Source organism: Schistocerca serialis, chromosome 2 (assembly GCF_023864345.2).
Source record: "Schistocerca serialis cubense isolate TAMUIC-IGC-003099 chromosome 2, iqSchSeri2.2, whole genome shotgun sequence".
NCBI classification, from domain to species: Eukaryota; Metazoa; Arthropoda; class Insecta; order Orthoptera; family Acrididae; genus Schistocerca; species Schistocerca serialis.
In genome coordinates this window covers 230,185,464-230,201,244 of record NC_064639.1, presented here as the reverse complement: position 1 = coordinate 230,201,244, position 15,781 = coordinate 230,185,464, and the positions used below count along the sequence as shown (strand labels likewise).

The following is a 15,781-nucleotide window of genomic DNA, read 5'->3' as shown; positions in this document are numbered from 1 at the left end:
ACTATGAAGAGTCAGCAGAGGAAATGATTGGTGTTTTTTTTTTCCCCCATGGAGGTTAAATTATGGATGATATGCTGCAGGTGTTGGTCCACAAGGGCATGGATTCTCTCTCGAGGGGTGCCACATCCAGCTACAGCAGGTCAATATATCAACATAAGGTGATATATTTTAGGCACAATGTAGAAGGTAGGAGTGTTGGGAGTGGTGAGGGTGACAAGAGAGACAGGCTCAGGGGAGAGAATTATGGGTTGGATCTAAGGATTTAAAGGAGGACTGTTTAGGTCCTGGTTTCTGTAGGGTGACAGGAGAAAGTTTCTGAGGGTGTAGCAGATGTAGTTGGACCTATAACACAAAATTTGACACCTATGGGAGATGTGGGGGAGGGACACTCTTGCAGTGGTGGTGGATAGTGATAATCCAAGGTGTGAGTAGGAGGTGAAGAGATTGGATGGTTATCTGAGGTTGTTAGATTTCTGGAATGAGGTCAGTGTGGTGGGGCTTGTAGGTGGATGTATCTGACAGTGGGTTGAGCCTTCGAGCCAGGTGATCCCTGTGGTTCTTAACCACAGTGGTAGAGCCTTTGTCAGCAGGTAGGATTGTAAGGTCAGGGTGAGCTGGCAGCTGCTGGATTGCAGTTATTTCCATGAATGTGAGGTTATTTTCCATGGTGAAGGATTTGGAGAATGATGGTGATGGCAAGGCTTGAGATTAGGAAGTTCTGTGCAGTTATCAGATGATGATTCAGGGGGCAAGGGGGACTAATCATGGTAAGATGGAGGAGCAAATTAAGGCATGGTTCAGTATTGATTTTAGTTTGAGCTTGATTGGTAGCTGCACATCGACGCCATGTGACGTGTGGTGGCGCCCCCTACGATCTCTATATAAGCGGCGGCCCCAGCTCCTAGCAACCAGTCGTCGACTCACCTCGGAAGATGTTCTCCGTAGTTGAGAACGAAACGTCAGGGAGAAGACGTTCTACAGATCGACCACGGCAACTTAGCCCGGAAGAGTTTACTGATAAAGACGCCGGCCGTGAAAGCCTACATGGAATGATTTGATTGGTATGGTTGGTGGCAAAAAAGTGTTTCTACTGTAGGAACCAAGAGAAGGAGAAAAGTCATTAACAAGGACAGCATGGTAGAATTTGGGAAGGGTAAAAGTGCAGGCCTTTGGAGAAGACTAGTACTTCTGTGTGAGTGAGGATTTTGGAGGACAGGTTCATGACTGTTTTGTGAGTCTTTTTAGATTCTGTGTTCTGTAGGGTGATAGGAGGAAGTTTCTAAAAACATGGCATATGTAGCAGGATCTACATTTGACCCCTATGAGGGCATGTGGAGGAGGAAGACTCATGTAGTGATCATAGGTTGTGATAGTCTAAGGTGTGAGTAGGAGGTGAAGAGATTGGATAGTTTTTTGATGTAGCTTTGTACATGCTGCTCTAGCTTCTGAAGGTCAAAGATTTCAGTCTGGGAGATGGCATCAAAGAATTCAAGTTTCAGAGCAGATGGATTTTACAGATGGAGTGCAGGTAGTACAAGAAGACTTTGCACTACTAAGTTGATTTACTTTAAAATTTCCTTTAAATGTGCCTGGTTTCCACTCAGCACTTCCTTTTTGTGGTGAGCAGCATTCTGTATCTTATTTCATTGTTGTTACTCCATCCTAGATTTTCCATTGCTTAATTTAGCACTCTAATTGATGTCTTGTACATGTGCAAGTATATTGGGTTACTTCAGCTGAAGTTGCCAGTCATGTAACCACACCAGATAATGCTGCTTTAGGATGATCTAATATACTCTTGGGTATGGGATTTAGACTACCATGTAATGTACATGAAGGAGAATCCTTAATGGTTTTAAATCAGTTGCAAATACACCACACTGGAAATACAATAACGATAAAAGAAAATAACTAGATTTTATTCTCCATTATAAGTATGTAGTAATTACATTTTATTGGATCCAAAACTATTTGTACTGAAAATAATGGTTTGTCTCAGCATCTGGGAGAAAGATACAACAAAAGTATGTAAGGAGCTAGAGGAACAAATCTCATGTATTGTACAATATTCTTCTTGTCTTTCTCAGAGAAGCTTCCCAACAGAATGCCCACAATTCTTTACATCCATCCCTGGACTCTCAGCTTTGTGACTATGTTACCAATTTAACATGTGTTGAATCAATTGTGGTTCATTTGCTGTAAGATAATCATTCTGTGATAACTGTAGACAGCAAGAAATCCTGAATAGTTATTCTGAACTAGAAAATGATATGTAGGAGACAGTGTACGTCAAGTATGAGAGATAGACATAATGTTTTAAGTATAACCTTGAAAAAAGTGAACTTGTAAGCATGAAAGTTGGTGGTGGTGTTAGTCTTTTTCTATGTATTTACCTTTCAGTGTGAGACATTTTGCCCTCTGATCTATGACTTCATGGATACCTTGACTGTAGAAATCTGCATTTGGGCAGTCAAGAAAACAATTCATCTTGCTAATAATCTCACTGTCATTCTGGGAATGCCTGCTGCACAATAGTTTCTTCTTCTGAGAAAAGAGGAAGATATCACTGGCTGCGATGTCAAGAGAATATGGGGAGTAAGGCAAAATTTGATACCCCAGAGAAGTAGCATGTGCGACTATGCTTGACTGTCTCTCTTAACCACGTCAGAACATTTTGGTTGTATGCTACTGTGATGGTTTGAGTGATATAAGCATTGTGTGTTAGTGCCATCCCAAACAATACACAGCATCATGTTGCTGGATGATGACTGTTACATTACTGTTTCTGGTGGCTGTGAATCCACAAGTTTCTACTGCAGTTTGTTGCATTGTCTCAAAATCATAGTGATAACACATGTTGTCCATCATTAGACAGACTAAGGGATACCAGTTGTTACTGTGTATGTATGAATTCTTCAGCTGCATTTAAATGTCTTCCTTTATTTGGTATCATTTTCAGTTCTACAATGCACAATATTCACCTCCTCTGTGAAAAACTAAGTAGGCCCCCTATTCCTGTGGATGACTGGGTACCACCCTAATACACGCTGATAGATGGCACAGTCAAATTGATGTCTGGAATCATGATTTATTACTTTCTGCTTATAGTATTGACAGCACCTGGTCATCAATATCTTGTTAATCTTAAATAAATACACCTTCTATCTGTGCTGGTTTAATTTCATTCATTTCTAGCTCTGCATTTACTTTTCTGTGTTACTGCTCTGTAATCATTTTAAATTCTAAAGTGTTTTAGGTCTGAGACGTACTGTGAAAATTCATCATTGTATGATAATTGGTGTTCATTTTCACTTTTAGTTTCAGTTGGCCCATGGTAAGCCTATTTTCTATAAATTTCTTCTAGAAAAGTATCATAATGGCAAACATACTCTTTTTGGTAAATTCTACTTCTTGTCATTTCAGGTATTAGTATTCCCACTGAAGAACCATTCTTTCATTTTTGAACTCCTTTCACATTCAGTTCCCCCATTATCATCTTGCAGTAGTATTTTATAAACCAGTTTATGCAACTCTTCATAGGAGTCTTCTACTTCCTCACTGGTATCTGTGTGCTCTGATGGACATATTTTGAGTCCTTTATTATTCATAATACTGTTTTGTAAGATCTTTCATATGACTGATTTGTTGTAATAATTCTTATGTGCCATATTGAGCTCGTTACTTGGCACTCTTGGCACCTAAATCCATCAATCTCGCCCTGTCCACAAGTTATACAGTTAATTCATAATGTTGCCACTGGTAATGATATGTCAGTTGAACTGTAAATGGCCACCTGGCTTGTGTGCGTAGTAACGGCTGAATGCTAATCTGTTACAAATATCACAGTTCCCTCTTTGAGTGATAGATTTCTTTATTAATCCATAAAACAATTTGCTTTGTGCAAAATTAATATCTTACACTGTAATTGACAATGAATTTTCTTTTACTCTATAATTCCATTTGTTTGTTAATCTTATATAATTATTGTTTCTACATACATTATAATAAAGAACTTTGTACATTACACTACTTTTTAATTCAAGCATTCTGTTACATTTTAAACATTTTATTTTGTAAATAATTTTTTGTTGTGTTTTGAAACAGCAGATCATACCTATGACTTTTATATGTTGTAGTAATTTATTATATAATTTGATAACATTGTACAATAAACTCTGCTGAGTTTTAACTTTTTTTCTGGCCAGATGCAAATTATAACTGTTTCTGGTTTCATAGATATGTTCTAAACGATTTTTAACATAGTGGTAAATACTTTTTACATAAATAACACTCTGAAAAATATATTCACACAGAACAGTTATGACTTCCAGCATTTTAAAAGGTCTTAAGGTAGTGAGCAGTTACCACACTCAGTTTTCTGCAGTGTAAATATCTGATGAAATCTTAATGTTTTCTTACATACTAGAAACATGATTTTTTCCAACACTGTGATATAAGCAGCATATGGACTGCCATGTAATTTAATGTCATATGTACAATAGTAAATACTGCTGTATTAAATGTATGTATAAAGTTGGCATTCACACACTGTTATATAAACATCCCTTTGGTCATTTTTAACTTTGAGTTTTGTGACTTTCAGTAACGTAACCACAGCAGAAGAAAATACTTCTCTCAGTAAGTCAGATACAGAGCCACCAAAAACAGAGACTACTGGACAGGCATCTGGTGACCAAGAACCACCAGTTATTGTGAGTCAGAGTTCTGAAGTGAAGTCAAACAAAGCGGAACTCGAAGAGTCGCTGACTGATATTGAAGAGCCTGTAGCAGAAGTTAAAGAACCAGTGCTGGATGTTAAGGAACCACAAGCAAAGTCTATGCAAAGCGCTAAGTTAACACTTGGCAAAATTACTGTAGTGGAGCCAAGTCAGTGTCCAGTAGAAAATGGTGTTATTTATGACAAATGGGGTTCATTGAATGCTGCAAATCTAATAGCAGGAATAGCCACAGGCATACAGACTATGGAGAATGTAAAGTTCAATGACATATATCCAGACTTTGCCAATGCAAACACTACTTCACTGGTAATGGACAACAGATGGGCAGCAACACTTGGAGGTAAAACTAAAATTCTTAGTTTTGTTGCAGGACTCAGATACATGAAAGCATATGACTTTCTGCAGCTGTTAACTAATTATTTGTAAAAGTTAATTGCAGTTTTTGAACTTAATACATTGTGACTTCAAAATTAAGTCTCGACTCATCTGAATTGCTACTGATGTTAAATTCATTCTTTTTTTATTCATTTGTTGTTTAAAACACAAATACCAACTTGTAAACATAGAATAAAACAGTCATTTCAGATTCCTCTGAGATGTTGGAAGATAGAAACATCTGCCCCTAATCTGTATTCTGTGGATTATTGTGAAGCGCGTAGCTGAGGATACTCCCCATGGTAAAATGTATTAGCGTTTCTTCCCATTCCATTCATGCATTTAGTTTGCGAAATGAGTACTTAAATGCTTCTGTCCATACTGTAATTGAAGGAGTCAGAGGAAGAAAGTGCTAATTCGCAAGAGCACGATTTTGTATTATTGCATGTTATATGTTTAGTTGAGTTAGTAAATCATAGCCGGCCAGGGTGGCCGAGCGGTTCTAGGCACTACAGTCTGGAACCGCGCGACCGCTACGGTCGCAGGTTCAAATCCTGCCTCGGGCATGGATGTGTGTGATGTCCTTGGGTGAGTTAGGTTTAAGTAGTTCTAAGTTCTAGGGGACTGATGACTTCAGAAGTTAAGTCCCATAGTGCTCATAGCCATTTGAACCATTTAGTAAATCATAAATCACAATGGTTTATTTGTAACTTTGTCCCTGAGTTATTACACTATTTTTGTAATAATTCAATTTGTGATGTGGGTAAAAAAGTTGTAAATAAGTCCTAGAAAATTCTTTACTTGTAGCATTGTCCCCACGATTGTGAGTGAGCAATGTCTCCATTAAAAAGTGCCTCGAAAAGTTGTTACAACAAATATATGATTTTTACAGTCTTACATCAGAGAGTTATATACCAGAGATGCTAAACATGAGACAGAAGAAAGTACTACAGTAATGTTCAGAAAGTAACAATTACCAAATCTAGTTCAAGTAAAAAAGGCCCCCTGGAAAGTTTTGTTGTGGGTAGCATTTGATGTAGGATGATAGAAATTGTGTGTATGTTTTTGTTTTTTTATTAGCTTCAGAAGTCAGATCTTGACATTTTGTTCACAAAGCTCCAGCTCCTTCAAGTGCGGCCCCTTTACTTTAAGCCCTTTTTTCTTCTCATCCTCAGTACTCACTGGACTGGCAAGGATAAAATACAGCCTATCATAATTCTTGCGAATGCCTGACCCTGATAGTTAAAATACAGTATTATAAAATGGACCAATATCCACCTTTATCTGTCTTCCCTGACAGGATAAATGTTTCTTCCTTTGCAGCCCTGTAGAAAGCAATCATGATTAATAGCTGCTATATTCAAATCATTATTATATACTTTAAGTGTGTTTGGCATTCAACTATAATGTCTCTGGTATGAGGTATGTTTCTGCTAAGTTCACAGACAACCTGGGCTCTTTCGTCTGGAATATGATTTGGACAATTTTCATGTTCCGTCCGTTGAACGTTTTTTTGTGGAACTTGGCTTGTTTTAATGTGTTGTTCAAATCCCACCTCTTATGTTGACCATGCACTGCCACAACAGTCTTTGTCCACGCATACTGTGTAACATTACTTACTTCATTGTATAAATATTCTTCTTTGGGAGCTCCATCAACTCAAGGATTCTTGTGTTTACAGTTTCTATTGTTTAACTATCTTGAGAACACAATGAGGTCTAGGGGATGTGAACTGGTAGGAGGTGGGAACTGTTGGGTGGAAGGTGTGGGGACAGTAGGTTGAAGACAGGATAATTTCGGGAGTGGAGAATATGTTGTAAGGATAATACCAATCTGTGCAGTTCAGAAAAACTGGTTTTGGATGGGAGGGTCCTGAGGTCCTGGGTTGTGAAGCAGTCATTAAAATCAAGCATGTTGTGTTCAGCTGCAAGTTATGCCACAGGATGACTCATTTTGTTCTTGGCCACAGTTTGGTGAGAACCACTTATCCTGGTAGACAACTGGTTGGTAGTCATACAAATATTAAAAGCAGAACTGATATATGACAGGGCTGCTTTCACAGGTGTCCCAGCCTCAAAGAGATGGATAAGCCTGTGACAGGACTGGAATAGGAAGAGGAGGTTGGGCGTTTGGACAGGTCTTTCACGTGGGTCTTCCGAAGGGATGCAATCCCTGTAGTAAGGGTATGGATTGGGTGTGGCATATGAATGGACTAGGATGTTGTGGAGGTTGGATGGGTGATGGAACACTACTTTAGGTGGGGTGGGAAGGATCTTGGGTAGGATATCCCTCATTTCAGGGCATGGTGATAGATAATCAAAGCCCTGCTGAAGGATGTGGTTCAGTTGTTCCAGTCCAGAGTGATATCGGGTGATGAAGGGGGTGCTTCTTCTTAACTGGTACCTGGTGGTGGTGAGAGAATTGCAGGTGTTCTAACACCCTCTATCCAACAGTTTCCACCTGCTTTGTCCTGTCACCTCTTCCCAGTTGGTATCCCTTCACCCTCACTGTGCTCCACACTCTGTCAGCGCACTCATCAACCGATCTTTTTCCCTTCTGCGCTCCTCTCCTTTATGTTCCCCCTAACCACAGTGCAAGAATATCAATAGGCGGTTCTTACGGTGCACTCTTCCCACCGTCAATTATCCTTTTAACTCCTTTTCAAATAACAGAAGGAGGCCCCCATCACCAGAGCTCCAGAGCACAACCTTTGTCCCCTTCTTTAGCGGCTACCCAACATTTGGCAAGTCGCTCAGCGATCCGGCTGGGTACATGCGTTGTCAAACCCAAATCAGCCCAACCAAACCCTACCATCAGACACTGCTCCTCCAGCCCTCCTCCTTCCATCATGTGCTGTTTACAACTCACTGCTTCTGTGCTGTGCCTCTACACTTCAACTAGGAAAACCAAAGATAAGTCACAAGGGAGTTGACTACCAATACCAGTGCCAGCAAACTGAGCCACTATGGCTCACATGCAATGCTTATACCATTCTGTCACATTATGCATAAGAAAATCAATACACTCTTGTCACATTACGACTGTACAATATGGATAAGAAAGTCGAGGTTGGGTTTAATGGATCTGAAGATGGCAATACATATTGCTGAAACTAGTAATCCAGTAATTGTGTTAACAGTGTGATAATAGGAAACAAATTGGTTTTCACAAGAAGGCTACAGTACAATATTTAAATAATTACACCTATTTTCAAATAAAAAATCAACATTACATAAATAAATTTCATATGACACTAGAAATAATATATCCAAATATAAATTAAACTGATACTGGTCATTGCCCTAGTTTATTGTCCAACTTTACAAAATAAAGTTATTTTATGGACCTTAGAATATTACAAACAGTGGAAAGTCCAGGAAGGAGAAAGGATTGTGTTGTACTCATCACATAGAGTAGCTGTTGGCTTGCATGCAAATACAAAGAAAAAAATACTAGAAATATTTAAACTTTTTGGCATTGTTCTTCCTAAGAAGTATAGCTCTCACACATTTACATGACAGCAAGTCATTCACACACATGGATACTGTCTCTAGGCACTAAGGTCTGACTGCAGCTGCTTCTGATGTGAGCCGCAGTCTGCTTTGATGGGTAGTGGGCGTAGACATATAGCTCTCATACCTTCACATGAAACAACACACACACACACACACACACACACACACACACACACACATATGGCTACTGTCTCTGGGTGCTTAGGCTTGACTGTGGCTGCATCTGACCTGAGAGCAATCTGCTGCAAATTGCTACTCATCTCAGATGCAGCTGCAGTCGGGCTTCAGCACTTGGAAGCAGTAGCCATATGCGTGTGAAGGGTGTAGTATGAATGTGCAAGAGCTATACTTCTCAAGAAGGACAATGCCTGAAAGCTTAATATTCCTAGTATTCTTTTCTTTGTGTGTCTGTGACTCAACATCTCCTCTTTGTGGTGAGTTGTACCCATTATTTTCCATATTGCAGTTAAAAACATTACAATTTTATACACACCTTTTATGTAAAATTCCCTTTTGTAAACCTTTTTATGCAAAATTGTAAGGAAATGATTATATTTTATTGTGTGAAACACTTTGCACTCACTACACTGTGGAGCCCTGGGAGACAATACCGCTTGCTCTAGTCCAACCCCCAACATCATTTCTGATTGTGGACCCATCTCCTTGAGAATTTATCTGTTTTCATTATTCCAGTGACTTCCCATAGTGATACAATGAAAAAGAGAATACAACATATTCTGTATCAGTAAAATAATAATGCTTCGTGGAAAACTTGAAAGAGACAGGATTAATCCTATACTAATTGAAATACTCAGAACATACATACAACAAAATTTAGTTATTGGTTAAAGAGATGGAAACTGTTTTCAAGCCTTCACTGATTTTGAACTTGAAACAAACTACTCAGTTCATTAACACTGGACTTCATTAGTTGTTGTTGTTGTAGTCTTCAGTCCTGAGACTGGTTTGATGCAGCTCTCCATGCTACTCTATCCTGTGCAAGCCTCTTCATCTCCCAGTACCTACTGCAGCCTACATCCTTCTGAATCTGCTTAATGTATTCATCTCTTGGTTTCCCTCTACAGTTTTTACCCTCCACGCTGCCCTCCAGTACTAAATTGGTGATCCCTTGATGCCTCAGAACATGTCCTACCAACTGATCCCTTCTTTTAGTCAGGTTGTGCCAGAAGTTCCTCTTCTCCCCAATCCTATTCAACACCTCCTCATTAGTTATGTGATCTACTCATCTAATCTTCAGCATTCTTCTGTGGCACCACATTTTGAAAGCTTCTATTCTCTTCTTGTCTAAACTATTTATTGTCTATGTTTCACTTCCATACATAGCTACACTCCACGCAAATACTTTCAGAAATGAGTTCCTGACACTTAAATCAATACTGGATGTTAACAAATTTCTCTTCTTCAGAAATGCTTTCCTTGCCATTGCCAGTCTACATTTTATATCCCCTCTACTTCGACCATCATCAGTTATTTTGCTCCCCAAATAGCAAAACTCCTTTACTGCTTTAAGTGTCTCATTTCCTAGTGTAATTGCCACAGCATCACCTGACTTAATTCGACTACATTCCATTATCCTTGTTTTGCTTTTGTTGATGTTCATCTTATACCCTCCTTTCAAGACACTGTCCATTCTGTTCAACTGCTCTTCCAAGTCCTTTGCTGTCTCTGACAGAATTACAATGTCATCAGTGAACCTCAAAGTTTTTATTTCTTCTCCTTGGATTTTAATACCTACTCAGAACTTTTCTTTCATTTCCTTTACTGCTTGCTCAATATACAGATTGAATAGCAACGGGGAGAGGCTACAACCCTGTCTCACTCCCTTCCCAACCACTGCTTCCCTTTCATACCCCTCGACTCTTATAACTGCCATCTTCTTTCTGTACAAATTGAAAATAGCCTTTCGCTCCCTGTATTTTACCCCTGCCACCTTTAGAATTTGAAAGAGAGTATTCCAGTCAACGTTGTCAAAAGCTTTCTCCAAGTCTACAAATGCTAGAAACATAGGTTTGCCTTTCCTTAATCTTTCTTCTAAGATAAGTCGTAGGGTCAGTATTGCATCACATGTTCCAACATTTCTATGGAATCCAAACTGATCTTCCCCGAGGTGAGCTTCTACCAGTTTTCCTTTCGTCTGTAAAGAATTCACGTTAGTATTTTGCAGCTGTGACTTATTAAACTGATAGTTTGGTAATTTTCACATCTGTCAACACCTGCTTTCTTTGGGATAGGAATTATGATATTCTTCTTGAAGTCTGAGGGAATTTCACCTGTCTCATACATCTTGCTCACCAGATGGTAGAGTTTTGTCAGGACAGGCTCTCCCAAGGCTGTCAGTAGTTCTAATGGAATGTTGTGTACTCCCGGGGCCTTGTTTCAACTTAGGTCTTTCAGTGCTCTGTCAAACTCTTCATGCAGTATCATATCTCCCATTTCATTTTCATCTACCTGCTCTTCCATTTCCATAATATTGTCCTCAAGAACATCGCCCCTGTATAGAACCTCTATATACTCCTTCCACCTTTCTGCTTTTCCTTCTTTGGTTAGAACTGGGATTCCATCTGAGCTCTTGATATTCATGCAATTGGTTCTCTTTTCTCCAAAGGTCTCTTTAATTTTCCTGTAGGCAGTATCTAACTTACCCCTCATGAGATAAGCCTCTACATCCTTACATTTGTCCTCTAGCCATCTCTGCTTACCCATTTTGCACTTCCTGTCGATCTCATTTTTGAGACGTTTGTATTCCTTTTTGCCTGCTTCATTTACTACATTTTTATATTTTCTCCTTTCATCAATTAAATTCAGTATCTCCTCTGTTACCCAAGAATTTCTACTAGCCCTCGTCTTTTTACCTGCTTGATCCTCTGCTGCCTTCACTATTTGATTCCTCAAAGCTACCCATTCTTCTTCTACTGTATTTCTTTCCCCCATTCCTGTCAATTGTTCCCTTATGCTCTCCCTGAAACTCTGTACAACCTCTGGTTCTTTCAGTTTATCCAGGTCCCATCTCCTTAAATTCCCACCTTTTTGCGGTTTCTTCAGTTTTAATCTACAGTTCATAAACAATAGATTGTGGTCAGAGTCCACATCTGCCCCTGGAAATGTCTTACAATTTAAAACTAGGTTCCTAAATCTCTGTCTTACCATTATATAATCTATCTGAAACCTTTAAGTATCTCCAGGGTACTTCCATGTATACAACCTTCTTTCATGATTCTTGAACCAAGTGTTAGCTATGATTAAGTTATGCTCTGTGCAAAATTCTACCAGGTGGCTTCCTCTTTCATTTCTTAGCCCCAATCCAGATTCACCTACTATGTTTCCTTCTCTTCCTTTTCCTACTGTCAAATTCCAGTCACCCACAACTATTAAATTTTCGTCTCCCTTCACTACCTGAATAATTTCTTTTATCTCATCATACATTTCATCAATTTCTTCATCATCTGCAGAGCTAGTTGGCATATAAACTTGTACTACTGTAGTAGGCATGGGCTTTGCGTCTATCTTGGCCACAATAATGCGTTCACTGTGCTGTTTGTAGTAGCTTACCCGCACTCCTATTTTTTATTCATTATTAAATCTACTCCTGCCACCGAACTTCACTAATTCCCACTATATCTAACTTTAAGCTATCCATTTACCTTTTTAAATTTTCTAACCTACCTGCCTCATTAAGGGATCTGACATTCCACGCTCCGATCTGTAGAATGTCAGTTTTCTTTCTCCTGATAGCAACGTCCTCTTGAGTAGTCCCCGCCCGGAGATCCGAATGGGGGACTATTTTACCTCTGGAATATTTTACCCAAGAAGATGCCATCATCATTTAATCATACAGTAAAGCTGCATGGCCTCGGGAAAAATTACGGCTGTAGTTTCCCCTTGCTTTCAGCCGTTCACAGTACCAAAACAGCAAGGCCATTTTGGTTAGTGATACAGGGCTAGATCAGTCAATCATCCAGACTGTTGCCCCTGCAACTACTGAAAAGGCTGCTGCCCCTCTTCAGGAACCACACGTTTGTCTGGCCTCTCAACAGATACCCCTCCGTTGTGGTTGCACCTACGATACGGCTATCTGTATCGTTTAGGCATGCAAGCCTCCCCACTAACGGCAAGGTCCATGGCTCATTGGGGGGCTTCATTAGTACAATAACTTAAAAGACAGATTTGCAACACAGAGCATAATAGTATCTTGAAAATAAAATTTGCCGAAGGATACATTTACACATACTTAATCACAAGCTCAACAAAACACATTTACCCAACTTGGAAGTCAACAACAGACTAACTCTGTAGAGAGTACACCTGCTCACACACATTGTAGATGAACGAAGATGTTATTAGTGTCAAAGACTGTAGTTTATGATACACTATTCGTCTCCAATGGGTAGAGTCCTCACAAGTGGTTAGAAGAAAATCGATATTTCATTTCATCATTTTTAAACAGTCTGTTATATTTTTTCCTTATAAGCATTACTTTCATGAAGATGTAAAATTATATTTAGGTTTTCCATCTGTTGCCTCCTAGTAATTAGATATTTCATCACAGCAAGAATCGTGCTATGCATGTAATCACATTTTATGATTCAGTAAAGTCTGTTACATCAATAAGTTCTTTATTTTACAAGCTTTTCAACTGAAGAAGTTTGTTCGCAAAATAAACTACCACAGAGACAGCACCTCTGTTAATTTCCTTAACTATCCCTTTATAACATATCGCTTCTCGTATTTCTCATTATTAGCATCACTACAGATACCTCATTACACTTTGTCACTCCATCTTCCTCATTACCCTTCAACACTTCATTGAGTCCTTAATACTTCATTACATGTTACTTCATTTCATCACAGTTAAGTGCTGGAAACCCTGCTTTGCCTTTCTTACAACAATTGATCTTAAAGAATGACACTTTACAGCAACAACCAACCATATTATGGACAAAACTTTACCTCTCTTTATAAAAGACAAAACATTATTTATCACAGGCATTACTTTACTTCAAACAACATTTTTCTCCTTATTTCAGCTTGAAGGGCTTATCTCAAGACAAACAACATTGTTCATTTTACTTTAATTTCCTTTACTTTTGCCTGGAGAGCAATACTGTAACATTAGTACTGTAAAGAACTTTCTAATGTATCACTGAACTAATTTTCACTTTTAATGGAGTGAATTATTTTAGCACTGTTTTTAGATATTGTCTCAACAATTAATGACAGTAGTGAGCCACAAATCATTAATTATATGTATAACTCTAAGTGTAACTGTTTTAAACAGAATGAATCACGTGGTGTAGTAACATAATTTTAGTTACATTTAAAAATGCTGCAGAACATTTTGTTTTTGTAATCAGAGTTACTCCTGACTCCCACACTTACTTTACCCTTGCATTAGAAATATATGAAGAGAAAAATTTGTGATGAGATGACAAGCAATAGGGGCAGATCAAAAGAGATCTATTGGTTTTGTGGGAATTATACTGGGAAGATTATCATTAAAATGTAATTTATACCTCACATCTTTTCACCTACATACAGTTGTTGTATTGGCATCTGGAGTAGTTTCCTTATTTGAACTGCTCTTATCATGTAGCTTCCTTATATTCATTTTGTAATTTCCATATGAATACATTCCTGTACTCCAATATATAAAGAAGAGTATTTTTTACTTTCATTTGCTATTTTGTGTACTGCTTTGGACTAGACAAATTAGTTTTCATTTGTGATTTTGTTCACTGCCTATATTATCCAGCTGCATATTAAAAACTTCTTGATTTGCGAAAGTATTTTTAATTTTTCTTATTTTCTATATTAGGAACTTATATTTACGTAGTATAAATGAGACAGATTTTATTTGAAGCAAGTAGCTTTATAACTGCCAATAATAGAGATTTACTATTTCATTAGGTGACCTGGCAGAAGTTGTCATACACCAGGGACCAAAGTCAGAGGCAATAAAAATTGGCACTCCAGGAGGCTGGAATGATTCAGTAATACCACATTGGTATTTTATCAACAGAGCAGAACAGACACAAATGACAGATGCAGAAATCAGAGGTGGTCTTGATGGTAAGTACTTTCAAATGTACCAGATTTCAACACCCACTAATGTTGTGGAATCAGGACCTCATGAAAGAGTTCGTATCACTTTGAAAATCTATTTAAATTATGTTGCAGATATTATTTAGTTAATTCTATAGCATCAAAAGCCAAATATTAGTGTTATCCTAACATAGTGTAAGTATGTGCACAAGAAATTTTCATTTTATCGTTCAGGGGGGGGGTCATTGTGTTTGTTGTATTAAAGGTTGCAAAAGACATGAGAGAATTTGTAAGAGGGTTTGATCTCTGGTACTGGCAAGAATTACCCATGCTAGAAAGACACCTTAAAACAAAGGATAGAACGAGGTTTGTTAGAAAGGTAGGTGAAAATTTGTAAAAATGCAGATGGAAGACAAAATTAAGCTTTTTTCAGATCGGTTTCAAATGCATGGAGTAAATACTAAATTGTTTAAGGTTGAGTCTGGCAGACAAACAAGATTATTATTTCTTTAATAATGCCATAACTATTTTTGCATTGGTAGAAAACACTATACTCTGCAGTGATCAATGCCATCTCTTTAGAATTATTGTTTGAAATTTTAGTAGGTATCTCATTTTATTTCTGCTTCTGGAAATTTTCTCAATAAATTCCAACTTGACTACAAATATATGACCTCTTTCACTGACACTTTCTTGTAAACAATTTCATATACACTAATAATTGTTTTACTTTTGACATACAGTCATATAAACAAACCTGGAGTACTGACATGGGGAATTATCATTCAGTTATGTATTGCCATAATATCCATCCCCATGAGTGATGACAACTTACAAACTGAATTAAATACAACCCAACAAATAGCATCAAACAGTGGGTACACTCCTGCCCTGGTGAGCACCATAATGCATAAAAAACAGAAACAGCAGGTTTCCTCTCTTCTTTACCATGTCCTCAACCCACCACCACAAAACATCAATAAAGATAATATTATGAAAGGGATAGACTGCTACTTGTCGTGTAGTAGAGATGCTGAGTCACAGACAGGCATAACAAAAAGACTACTAAACAAGTAAGTTTTCAGCCAAAAG

At 38.2% G+C, this 15,781-nt stretch overlaps 1 protein-coding gene across 1 annotated transcript in view; it reads left to right on the top strand.

Moving 5' to 3' along the window:
• Window positions 1-15,781, top strand: part of LOC126455857 (uncharacterized) — a 136,464-nt gene that overhangs the window by 44,633 nt on the left and 76,050 nt on the right. The window contains exons 5-6 of the mRNA XM_050091619.1: window positions 4,604-5,079; window positions 14,555-14,716. Coding sequence (XP_049947576.1) covers window positions 4,604-5,079; window positions 14,555-14,716 — 638 coding nt within the window. The remainder of the gene's footprint in view (window positions 1-4,603; window positions 5,080-14,554; window positions 14,717-15,781) is intronic.